The sequence below is a fragment of the Megascapheus bottae genome, chromosome 10, assembly GCF_031878675.1.
Source record: "Megascapheus bottae isolate mThoBot1 chromosome 10, mThoBot2.hap1, whole genome shotgun sequence".
NCBI lineage: Eukaryota > Metazoa > Chordata > Mammalia > Rodentia > Geomyidae > Megascapheus > Megascapheus bottae.
Window position 1 is genome coordinate 6,588,854 of NC_143518.1, and position 12,590 is coordinate 6,601,443.

Genomic DNA, 12,590 nt, shown 5'->3' on the forward strand with positions numbered 1-12,590 from the left:
TGCCTGGCATTGGTGGCTTACATCTGTAATCATACCTACTCAAGAGGCTACGATCTGGAGATCATGGTTCAACATCAGACCAGATAAAAAAAGTCCATTATACTCTGTCTCCAAAATAATCAGCAAAAATCTGAGATGGAAGTGAGGCTCAAGTGATGAGCAACAGTCTAGTAAACCAGAGGCTGTAGGAAACCACAGTCCTGCCAAAGTGCCGGCAATAAAAGATAGAGATGTGATCATGACCTACCCTAAACATGGAGACAATGGGTGATTTTAGGATTTTCTTTCTACTAGGCACATCTTTCTGTTCTACCTCATTATGTTGTAAAAACTATGTAACAGCCTCCAAGAAGACAGATGTCTATGGCTCCTTTATGTCTCCTAATTCTTGTAAACTAAAATTTACAAAAATAAAAAGAAGCTGGGTGTGGTGGCTCACACCTCACACCTGAGATCTGAGAATCAAGGTTCAAAGCCAGCCCAAGCACTAAAGTCTGTGAGACTCTTATCTTCAATTAACCACTAGAAAACTGGAAGTGGTGCTGTGGCTCAAGGGATAGGATGTTAGCCTTGAGCTGAAGAGCTCAGGGACAGTGCCCAGGTACATAGTTCAAGCCCCATCACCAACAGAATCATAAAAAATAAATAAAAATAAAAAGAGGAGCTTGCTTCTCTTTACATTCTTTGTTACATTATGGTTTTTATCTGATTTTAATCCAGTCCTTTTAGTATTTATTAACTTTACTTTCTTCTCTACTAAGACATGGAGAAGGTAGCTGTCTGAAAGCCAAAAACAATCTTCTCTGAACCTGACAATATTGACACTGATTTCAACCTTCTAGCCTTAGAATGAAGACAAAAGTTTTGTGTTAAGGCACCTAGAATGTGGTATTTTGTTGTGGAAGCCTGAACTGTATCATTCCACTCAGATTGAAATGTCAAAATACACTTAATAGTCCTTTTAAAAGGTCCTATACCCTTTGGTTCATCATTATCTCCACTCTGACTTAAATACCTTTGATTCTTCCTGCGTGTGTGTGTGTGTGTGTTGGGGGGGGGGGTTATAGCTTCCTGCAGATTAGAGGTAGGAGTGTGACATGTGTGACTGATTGCTAGGGAGATCTCAAACTCCAGAGTAGCGAGCTATACATTATAGACATGAGCCAACCACTTGGCAGCAATACTACAAAGATACACTGCTTAAAGATTACCTGCTGTTGACTTCCTGCTATTAGTAAAAGCTCAGGCAAAGCTTTTGAAACTACTCTGATTACATGATGCAATATTTATCTTTAAAATCCAGATAATGAATAAGATAGTTGTCAAGTTTTTAAAAAAGATCATGGCTATCTTAACTTCGTAAACATTGCCTTTAGTTCACACAATTTTTGTATTTGCAAACTCTGAGGCACTTCGATTATGCTTAAATGATTCGGGAAAGATGCGGAGTTTACCTCCAAAAATGAAATTAAAAGATACAGATGGTCAAAGGACCGGAGGAAGTCACTCATTGCCATTCCCTGGTTTAGGGCTTTGAGTAAATATAGTAGGCTGGAGGTGGATTCTAATGCTAAGGACAGCTGAAGCACGGTTTAAGATTTCCCTCCGTTCTCCAGGAGAGAATTTAGGCCTGCAGAGAGGTACCTTCCTGTGCGGGCTGACACCAAGCAGACATATCTTCGGGGTTAATTACGGCTGGCAGCACTGCTCCTCCCAAGCAAGTCAAACACTGTCTTCAAACACTCTCTCCGGTCTCCACTCTCACCTCCGGCTTTTAAAAGAAAGTTGCGGACACACCCACTGCATCAACCGCTGATTGTGCAGAGGCGGTCCCCGGCCTAGGCCACCCCGGACCCGCGCCCCCTGGGCCAGCCTCCCGCAGGCAGCACCCGCGGGGAAGCGCCGGCCAGGCCCGGGTACCACGCGCAGCGCCTCAGGGGAAGGAGCCCTGTCACCCGCAGCATCTCGCGAGATCTCGCCGGCGCAGCCCCACTACAGCGCGCCCAGAACTTCCAAAATAAAGAAGAAGAAAAAAAAAAAATCGAGAAGCGCCCTTGAAGCCGCCGCGATGCCGGTCGCGGCCTCGGGAAGGATGAGCGCCGGAGCCTGGACACGGTAGCCCCCGCGGCCCGGGCTGCAGATCTTCGGACGCGCCGTCCCGGGGCGGGGAAGCGGGGCGGCAGCGGCGGCGGCGGCGGCCCGCTCTTCGCCGCCGCAGAACGTGGCGGGGGCGGGAGGCGGAGGGCGACGGAAGAGGAGGGCGGCGGCGCGGCGAGCTTCCCGGCGACGGCGGGACGGCGTGCGGCCGCGCCTGCTCCCTGAGGCTTGAGCGCGCGGGTCGCCGCGGGCCGCTCGGGCCCACGCTCGCACGCCCGCTCTTCACGCCGCCGCCTTCGCGTGGGGCCGCGCGGGAACCCGGGAGGCTCCGGAGGCCGCCGCGAGGGAGCGGAGCGCCCGGCGCGCGCCGCTGCGGACCGCGGGGTGGGCGGGCAGAGGGGCGGGCGAGCCGCGGCCCCGCCTCCCGCGTGCTGCAGCCCGGGCGGCCGCCGCGGCCCCGCCGAGCCTTTAAACAGCGGCCCGCCCCGCTTCGCGGCACTCGCGCGGGGCTGAGCAGCGCAGGTTCCTGACCCGGCCGGGCTGAGCAGCGGCGGCGTTGGCAGCGGCGGCTGCGGGAGAGCCACGCCTCACCTGGCCGTGCGGTGCGGTACGGTGCGCGGCCACAGCCGGCCCGGAGCGCGGAGCCGCGCAGTCCGCAACGTTCGTCTGACTCCGCGGGTCCACGGAGGGTCGGGCGGCGATGGAGCCGCGACCCACGGCGCCCTCCTCCGGCTCCCCGAGGCTGGTCGGGGCCGGGGAGACTCTCGGGGCCGTGGCTAGGGTGGACCTGCCCGGCACGGCGGTGCCCTCGGCAGCGGAGGATGCTGCGGCTGCCGGCCGCGGCGGGGTCCGCGGCGAGGGCGCGGCGGCCGGGGACGGGCTGGGCAGACCCCTGGGGCCCACCCCGAGCCAGAGCCGCTTCCAGGTGGATCCGGTTTCCGAGAACGCCGGGCGGGCGGCGGCGGCGGCGGCGGCGGCCGCGGGCAAGGAGACCCCCGCGGAGGGGAGCGCTGCGGGCGAGAGCGCGGCGACCAGGGGCAGCGAGGAAGCCAAGGGCCGCTTCCGCGTGAACTTCGTGGACCCGGCCGCGTCCTCGTCGGCGGACGGCAGCCTGTCGGAGGCGGCGGGGGTCGGCGGCGACGGGCCCAACGTGAGTTTCCAGAACGGCGGGGACACGGTGCTGAGCGAGGGCGGCAGCCAGCACTCGGGCGGCGGCGGCAGCGGCAGCGGGCACCACCAGCAGTACTACTACGACACGCACACCAACACCTACTACCTGCGCACCTTCGGCCACAACACCATGGACGCCGTGCCCCGCATCGACCACTACCGGCACACAGCCGCGCAGCTGGGCGAGAAGCTGCTCCGGCCCAGCCTGGCGGAGCTGCACGACGAGCTGGAAAAGGTGAGCCCGCCACCCCCCTTCAGCATCCCCTGGGGCGTGCTGACCGCAGGACGTGGCCGCGACTCTCTCCCGGTGAGGTGGCAGGAGTGGACAGCGGCCACGACTCGCTGGCATCTGGACTCAGCTGTCAAGTGTGGAATCGCAGTGGAATGTAACTTAATCTCTTCAAAGTTCGCAGGGCCGGGCTTGGTTACGTGATACTCCAGAGGCTGCACTTAGCAGCCTTTCCCTGTCCACACTGGCCGTGCCACTCTCGGCTCTGCGTTGCGCTGGGGTCCGGGGGGACCCCAGGGAAGAGCGGGGAGGAGGCTTAGGTGAGGATCTCCCCTGGGAGAGCGGGGAGAACACCTGCCATCTGTGTCCTTTTCAGACTTCAGCCTGTGCCTCATGTAAACCTATTAGGGATCCCCAGAGTGGGAAGGTTAGTGTTAGAAGGAAAATCTTAATCGGTGGCCCTGTGGTCTGTGAATTATTAAAGCTCAATGTTTTGCAATCTTGAATATGCAAAGGATTATAGAAATCTTAAATCTTAGGATGTGCTATTCCTGGTAATTGGATAAAGTCATTTATTTGTAACGAAACCTTCACCGAGAGGACTATTAAAAAAAATGACACAGGGATGCCTTTAAAGAAAAAATACCCAGGTCTTTCTTTTCTTTTCTTTTTTTTTTTTGTGAGAAAGTCCAGAAAGACAAAAACAGTTGTACATTGTGGATGCAAAAGCTTCTCCACAGACTACTAAATTCAGTGACCACCAGAGTTGAAAAATCGTTATTTTGAGACAATGTCAATAACATTTGATTTCTACCTTTTCTTTTGGTGGTATTGAGGTTTGAACAGAGGGCTTTGAGCTTGCCAGACTGGTGCTTTACTTCTTGAGCCATTGTCCTTTCCCATCCCCTTTGGAGGCTTGGTTAAATTTTAACTTTTATATGGTTTGGAATACTTTCACGATATTGATGGAACTTGAGTATGATGTTGATGGAACTTGAGTCTGTAGGGTTGGTACCACATATATTGAAAACACCCAAGTAAGTATGGATAGGTTTAAATGTGATCAGTACGTGATTATTTTGTGGATTTATATGATCACACACTTTTGTTTCACAGGACTACTTGTCCCACTTTGATAAAGTAACATTCAAAGCTTGAAGTAATTACATAGATCCCACCCTTACAGCTTATTGATTATTTAAAAGCTTGACATCATTTAGCTTCAGATAATACTACAGTTGTTCTATTGTGGTATTTTATCATATGAGAAACGACATTTTTTAAAACATTGTTTTGAGCTTTTGCAGTTTCTTTCATATCTATTCTTTTTAAAATTCTATTTTATTTCTTTTAAAATTCCAAATCTTAGTAGACTAAAGCAGGAATGGAGTTAGAAATTTTCCTTTTTGGAGCGTTCTGGTTATTGAAAATATTATGAGTGTATAGTTCAGATTTATTTCACCAAGTTCAAATTGTTTAAAGCAGTCTGTATTTGCCCTGATCTGTAGAATTAAGATGAAGGATGTCAAATTGAACTTGAAAGCTGTTGTTTTGATTTAAATTTTATCTGTAACAATGCACTTCTCTAAGGCATTAGTTAAATTTGGGTGTGTTTGTTTTCAGTTTGTTTGTTTGTTTTCAGTGTTTTTGCTCAATGCAGACCATGTAAATAACAACATTTGTGTTGTTAGCTGCCTAGTAATTTAGTGCCTGGAAAATAATGGCTAGTATAGTTTTATTATTGGCTCTTCAGAAAGTACAATTAAACTTTGGGATTTCAATGTTAGATTTCTTGCATAGTTACCCTACTAGATGAATATAGTATATACAGTGTCAAATTGAGACTTTCATTTGTAGAACGGATAGTGTAATGAATTCTCTCATGTTTTACGTTTTATTTTATTTTTAAATCTTTTTAATTGTAATTAATAGAAGGGTTACGTTGTATTCACCAGATAGAAGGTGTATTACTTCACAAACATTTATACCCCTTCTCATGTTTTTGTCCCCATTTCCTTCCCCCAGCCCCTTCCCTATCCTGTTTTATAGTGCTTTCTACACAAGAACTCTTATCATATGGTGAAACTCTCATCCTCCTCCCAGATGTTTGTTTTTTATCAGTATTTTAATTTGAACTCAGGGTCTTGCCCTGAGTTTTGCTTGTCCAGGGTTGGTTGGCATTCTACCTCTTGAGCAATGCCTCAAGTAGCTTTTTGCTGGTTAGTTGGGTTCAAGCCACAGTCCCCCAGGACACAGTCTTCAGAAGTCTGTTTAGAACGTTAACAAGTGGATCAAGGAAATACATATTAAATAGTACAAATATAGCTAAATGTCACTATTTGGAGGAGCAGGAAGATAACATGGGATTTGCTAGATCCTCAAATACTTCTCTAATATTCTAGCCCTCAATTTTATTTAGAATTTTTACAGCATTTGATTCTAGAATTTGATTATCATTACACCATTTTATATCCACCATAGATCTTAAGTCTATACTAGAAACTATGGAAGTAAAGAGATAAGTGTTCTAGGAACTTGTTAGGAAAAGGACTCTATTCTTTCTTCTTGAATTCCACTCATTGCTCATCACCATGATCTTTTGAAAGTATTCTGTGTAAATATTCAACTACAGAGGAATGAAAATCTTTTTGTGCATCTTGATGCAGCCATTCTAGGGCCAAGATTAATGAGTTCTTATTTGTCAGATATTGGGGGAGGGGAGTATGATGTCTTAGATGCTGGCTACACGGTTGTTTCACTGTGGAATGATGCAGTGATAAGTAAAACTCATATGAATTATCTAGAGAGATACTAACCAAATGTTGAGACAATGACATAGTTATAAATTATTTTGTTCAGTGCTATAAAACTAAGCTGTTAGCCACAGTATAATAGGACTTAATTTTAATTGGTTTAGGAAAAGAGTAAGTGATAACTGATGTTGAATCCTGAAGGATAGTTTGATGATAGGGTGAAACAATATTCCAGGCCAAAGGAACTACATGCATAATGGTAATGAGGTGAAAAAGAGTGGCTTATTCAAAGAACATAAAAGCTGTCTCCTTGATCTAGACTAGAGATTAGTATTTGTGCCAAAATGATGGATTGAATGTGTTGGATTAAGATGTAGGAGTGAGAGAAGCCAACTCCCATGTTTTGGTCTTGGGCAACTGAATAGATGATGGTACTGCTGACCAAACTGGGGAAAAATCAGACAAAGAATAGACTTGGAGTGGTGAAGAGAAAACATTGTTTATCTAGCTTTCTCTTTAGAAGGGGGAGTACAAAAAAGAGTGTGTGTGGTTGGTTATAGTTATGGATAAAATAGTTTAGGTAGGAAATGTGAGTGAGTAGGTAGGAAATGTGAGTGAGTAGGTAGGAAAACAGTCTGCAGGTGGCTTAGAGAACATCTAAAAGTTGTATTTGTGTTTAAAGTTATGGATGAAATAGTTTTGGGAGTGAGGGTGGGTATGTAGGAAAATAGTCTGCAAGTGGCCTAGAGAAAGCCTAATGGTATATTAAGAGATTGACCTACCAAACAGCCCTAAGATCAGTGTCAGGAAGGAGAAAGGAAAGAACTTTAAAGACAACAGGAACTAAATGTGTGGCACATAATTAGAAGCCCAGCACTACAGAGTCTGAGGAAAGAGGAAGAACATAAGTTCAAGTTTGAGGCTACCTTAATCTATATAGTTCCAGGACAGCCTGAGCTGTGTAGGGAGTCAACTCTGTCTAATAACGAAGCAACAGTCTTTTTGTTAAAAGATTGAAAAAGTCAAAATGATGATTTCTGCTTCTATAGGAATAAAAAGTAGAGAATACCAAGTAAGTATTTGGTAGACAACATTTCTCATAAGAAGTTGTGATTATCACAGGTAGAAAAGTTAATGCACACTAGCTCCCACAACATCAGTATTGTTCTGGGGAAAGAACTCAGCCTTGCATTTGCTAGGAGAGTGCTCCACCAATGACCTACACTCTATCTTGTCTTTCTTTTTTGTTTTTAAGGGTACCAGGTTTTTGTTTATGTTTTTTTCCTTTTGTTGGTCCTGGGGCTTGGACTCTGGGCCTGGGGGCTGTCCCTGAGCTCTTCAGCTCAAGGCTAGCACCACTTGAGCCACAGGGCTGTTTCCTGTCTTCTGGTAGTTAATTGGAGGTAAGAGTCTCATTGACATTTGTGCCCTGGCTGGCTTTGAACTGTGATCCTGGGATCTCAGCCTTTTGAGTAGCTAGGATTACAGGTGTGAACCACTGGTGCCTAGCAGGGTAGCAGCTTCGCAGTTGCATTAAGCCAAAACTTGAGAGCCTTAGGCCAATGATAGATCAAGTCCTAGTACATGGCCTCTATGTTTTTGTCTTTCTCAAAAAATGGGGAAAAGTGTAAAGGTGGTAAATGTACTATCTTTCTTGGCTTATTGAAAATTATGGATTTTTCCTAAAAAGTAGGTCTTTTATATGTTTTACTAATGATAAAATGGCCTTATAGAAACTGAAAAATTGGTTTAATAGCCATTTTCATTGAAAGCAGTATAAGACTAGATATCATATTGGGATTTTTCTGACTAATGCTGGCACATTGGCTGTCACATTTCCCAGATATACTCCTACATCTGCTCAGAATAACAAGAATATCAGAGGCAGACCCTAGGGTCTCACCATTCCTTCACCAGTTTGACCCTAAGAGTTGAAAGATGACAGAGAAGAGACAAGAAAGAAGAATACTTTGATGTGGTTATTAGTTTGTGTGACTCTTCATTAGAATCTGAGCATGTGTTTCATTAATCTCCATAAAGATTAGGCACTTAATAAATATTTGTCCGCTGAATGTGTCAAGATGAGCACTTCCTATCACTTAATAAATACGAGCACTATCAACAGTCCTGGTACCTCCTCTTGCACTGAGCTCTTTCTCTGACTGGGTAGATACTGATTTTTAGATAAGACATTCTATACCCTGGTAATCATTTCAAGATATTACTTGATTTCTTGAAGGTCATCCTGGAAAGGAACAAAACTGGATCACATCCTGGGAGGTATCTGGGAGTAGTTTTAGTAGAGTAAATGTGGTACCTTAAAAATAAATATTTCATGAGACATAGTCAAATTTGTTTCATTTTACAGGGGCCGGGAACTTTATCTACCCTGATAAACACATAACCTCTGACCACAAAAGTAGGAAAGAAGATTTGAGATGAAAAATGTGAGGGGAAATATCCTATATACTACTAATCATAATTGATGTCTTTCTGTGTATTTATGTTCATAGCCACAGTCCTGTGAGACTGGCACTTAACCAAAATTGAGTTTCTTGGCTTTTACATGTCAGTGTTTTGCATTCAGTGATTTTTCATTCTTTTTCTCATACATGTGTTTGAGAACTCTTGAATGCTAATCAAATTAGTTCCATGTTGAAGTGAGATGAATGTCAATTCAGTTATTCATCAAATCCTTACTGACTATCAACAATAGCACTGTTCCAAGTGCGGGGGATATAGCAGTGAACAAAACAATTACAGGGCTTTCATTCTAGTTGTAGGAGGCAATAAACAAATAGGTCAGATGTGAAGGTCAGTATTATGAAGAAATTAAAAACAGGATAAAGAAAAATATGGCTAGATGAAGGCAGCTATGGTGGTTCTGTTTTTTAGAGTACTTGGAGAAAGTTTTTCTGATAAGGAAGCAAACACTAGCAGTAACCGAAGGATCACTCTATGTAAATACCAGGAAGAAGTGTCCAGGCTGAGGAACTGCAGACATCCAGACTCTGAGATGGGAATGTGTTTGGTGTGACTGAGAGACAAGGTCATTAAGGCTGAAGTGAAAAGACAATGATGGGAGGAGAGGAGGCCAGAAGACACCCAACAGCATAAAACCTTGTAGGTCATCATAAAGGCTTAGGGATTCAGGAAAGTATCAATGATACAAGGAGGTACTGAAGGCTCTTGGGCACAGATTTGATGTTATCTGATTTATGTCTTAAAAAATATCACTGATGGCCACATTGGCAGGACTGGAAGCTTGGGCACTAGTTAGAAGCAGAGGTATGAGTAAGATGAGGATGTTCCAGGTGCTGGTGGCCCATGCCTGTAATCCTATGTACTTGATTCAAAGCCAGCCTGGGAAAGACAAATGTGAGAAGCTCTTATCTCCAGTTGACCAGCGGACAGCTAGAAGTGCAGGAATAACTTGAGTGTCACCCTTCACTGAACAAGCTCAGAGCCTGAGGCCCAGAGTTCAAGCGAGCCCCAGTACACCACACACACACAAACGCACACCCGTTCATAGAATGAGAAATATTCAAATGCTAATTTTTAGGATTTACTGATGGTTTGGTGAGGAATGTATGAAAAGGCTAATGCCATGATTATTTTCTTAATTGAATGGAATTGAGAGTGGAAAGGAGTAGTTCATTGGAGCTTGGGAGATACAGAGTTCTATTCAACAAATTGTTTCTATTATAGAACAAACACTTATGAATGGCAGCTCCTGATTTGTTAAATAAAACTTAGTGGAACTTAAGAAAACAGTTTTTTGATCTCTTTGAGACAAGGTCCTGCTATGTAGCCTGAAACTTTTGTAATCTTGTCTCTGCCTATTGAGTGATAGGATTCCTGACTAATGGTAGTTTTACTAAGAGAAGATATTGAATTTCTTTAAAAATAAGACTCTAGCCAGGCACTGGTCATTCATTCATGCCTGTAATCTTCACTACTCATGAGGCTGAGATCTGAGGATTGCAATGGAAGTTAGTCTGGGCAGACAAGCCCATGAGAATCTCATCTCCAATAAACTACTCAGAAAAAGCTGGAAGCGGCTGTTGAAGCTCTGGTAGAGTCCTAGCCTTGAGCACAAAGAGGCTCAGGAATAACACCCAGACCCTACCCTGAGTTCAAGCCCCAGGACTGGCAAAAAATAAATAGAAATAATATATATGTATATATATTTGTCTTAATGTACTTGTCATTGTCAAATAAATGATAAACTCCATAGTGCACCATACATTGTTTTCAAAAATCATGTTCTTTTTAAAGAAAGTATAATTATAAAATATTTATACACACATAAAAGTATCTTATGGGGTTTTTTTGTTTTTGTTTTTGTTTTTTTGCCAGTTCTGGGGCTCAAACTCAGGACCTGAGCACTGTCCTTAGGCTTCCTCAAGGCTAGGACTCTACCATTTGAGCCACAGCACCACTTCTGACTTTGTCTATGAATGTGGTACAGAGGAATCAAACACAAGTCTTTGTGTATACTAGACAAGCACTCTGCCACTATGCCACACTCATGGCCCCAAATTCCTTTTTTGTTTATCTGAACATGTTTTTATATTACTTTTGACGGATCTAAACGTTTTGGTTGACATTTTTCCTTTCTCAGCCCTTTGTATGTACTCTATGGCCTTTCATAGTGTTTTGTGTTTTGGTTGGTCATGGGACTTGAACTCTGGCCCTGGGCTCTGTCCCTGAGCTCCTCAGCTTAAGGCTAGCACTCTATCTTGTTGAGCCACAACGCCTTTTCCTGTTTTCTGATAGTTGTGCCTGGGCTGGCTTTGAGCTGTGATTCTTAGATCTCAGCGTCCTGAATAGCTTTTATTACAGGAGTGGATCACCAGGGCTAGGAAGTCAGTCAATGATGTTTTTGTTTTGGATGTTTTTGTTTTTCTCCATGTGTATCCCTCATGGGTTTAAATTTGGGCTGTTTGCTACCTCCATCTTCTGCCTTCTCCATTCTGGTGCTAATTCTATTCTAGGAAAGTTCTCTAAGTCTTTAAAAATGTATTCTGGTCTATCTACAATTTTTAAAATACAGCTTTAATTTCTCTGGTGAGAAACTCATTGATAATTGTATTTACCTTTGATTATTTAGTTAGTTTTAGTTTTAGTGTTTTGTCGGTTGTGGGGCTGAGCTCTAGACCTGGGTGCTATCCCTGAGCTCTTCAGCTCAAGACTACCACCCTGCCCCTTGAACCACAGTACCACTTCCAGTTTTCTAGTGGTTTATTGGAGATCAGTGTCTGGGCTAGCTTTGAACATGGATCCTCAGTGAAAATCTGGAAGCAGAAGCATAGCTCAAGTGGTAGAATACCAGACTTGAGTAAGGAAAAAGAAAAACAAAAACAAAAACAAGGCTATAAACGGCAATGGCTGGTAACTGTTCTGTTTTTTTAGGGCTTCCATCTACTCTTTCTTAATTTAGTCCTTGGTGTTTCCTTTACATTTTTTGTAGTCAGCTGATCAGGGTATACCCTTGCTAACATTCCATTTTTCCCTAAAAATTACTCTTTAATTTCTAATTATTCAGTCTCCATTCATTTTCTGTTATTTCAAGCTAGGAAATCTTCAGCCAGCCATCTAAGCCATGTATACTTTGGGAAGGTTCTCAGTAAAAAGCAGTAAACTCACAGCCTCACTAAATATAGATGTATCTGTTCTGTTTTCTCTGTTTCTGTGCTTTTTTTCCATTCCCCTCGGTTCTTTTCCATGCATATGTAGTTGAATATTTGCCATTCTAGAAAAAAATTGTATGATCTTTGGAAAAGTCCTGCCACTTCTGAATTCCATTCCTTTATTGAAAAATGGAACAGAAGATATTCCTAGTGAGAAATATTATCTATCCCTGTGAAAAATACATAAAGTGCTGAATGCATGGTATCTCTCAAGTGTATTCTAAATGTAGTTTTTATTATCACGTGGATTTCCATGTGTCCTGCTTCTTACTGTTTGACCATGCTGGAGGCTGCTAGCCATGTAGTCTCTATATCTTTCCCATCTTTTGCTTGTCACTTTTAAAATGAAAGACAATATTGATCTAAGGCATAAGTTTTCTAGTAATTTGAATGAAAATGTTTTACATTTGTAATTTATTGACAGTCGCATGTTCTGTTGGATTTGAAACAATGTGTAAGGTACATTATTCAAGATTGTAATCCAGTCTTAATTCTAACCCAGTTAGTATAGAGGTAGATTGGTGGAAGACCAAATTCTTTGCCTTTGGTCAGCAGTTTTAACTTGATTCATTGTGAAATCACATGGTCACACCATCCACTTTAATCTGTGATACTTGAGTTTTGGAGCTTTGCATTTATGCCACTGGA

General features: G+C 43.8%; 1 protein-coding gene across 3 annotated transcripts in view; it reads left to right on the forward strand.

Annotated features, from left to right (window-relative positions):
- Positions 1-2,767: 2,767 nt before the first annotated feature.
- The window catches only part of Slc12a2 (solute carrier family 12 member 2), a 76,160-nt gene continuing 66,337 nt past the window's right edge, over positions 2,768-12,590 (forward strand). For all 3 annotated transcript variants that reach the window (XM_090340119.1, XM_090340117.1, XM_090340118.1), the window contains exon 1: positions 2,768-3,502. In XM_090340119.1, coding sequence (XP_090196245.1) covers positions 2,798-3,502 — 705 coding nt within the window. In that variant the 5' untranslated portion in view covers positions 2,768-2,797. The remainder of the gene's footprint in view (positions 3,503-12,590) is intronic.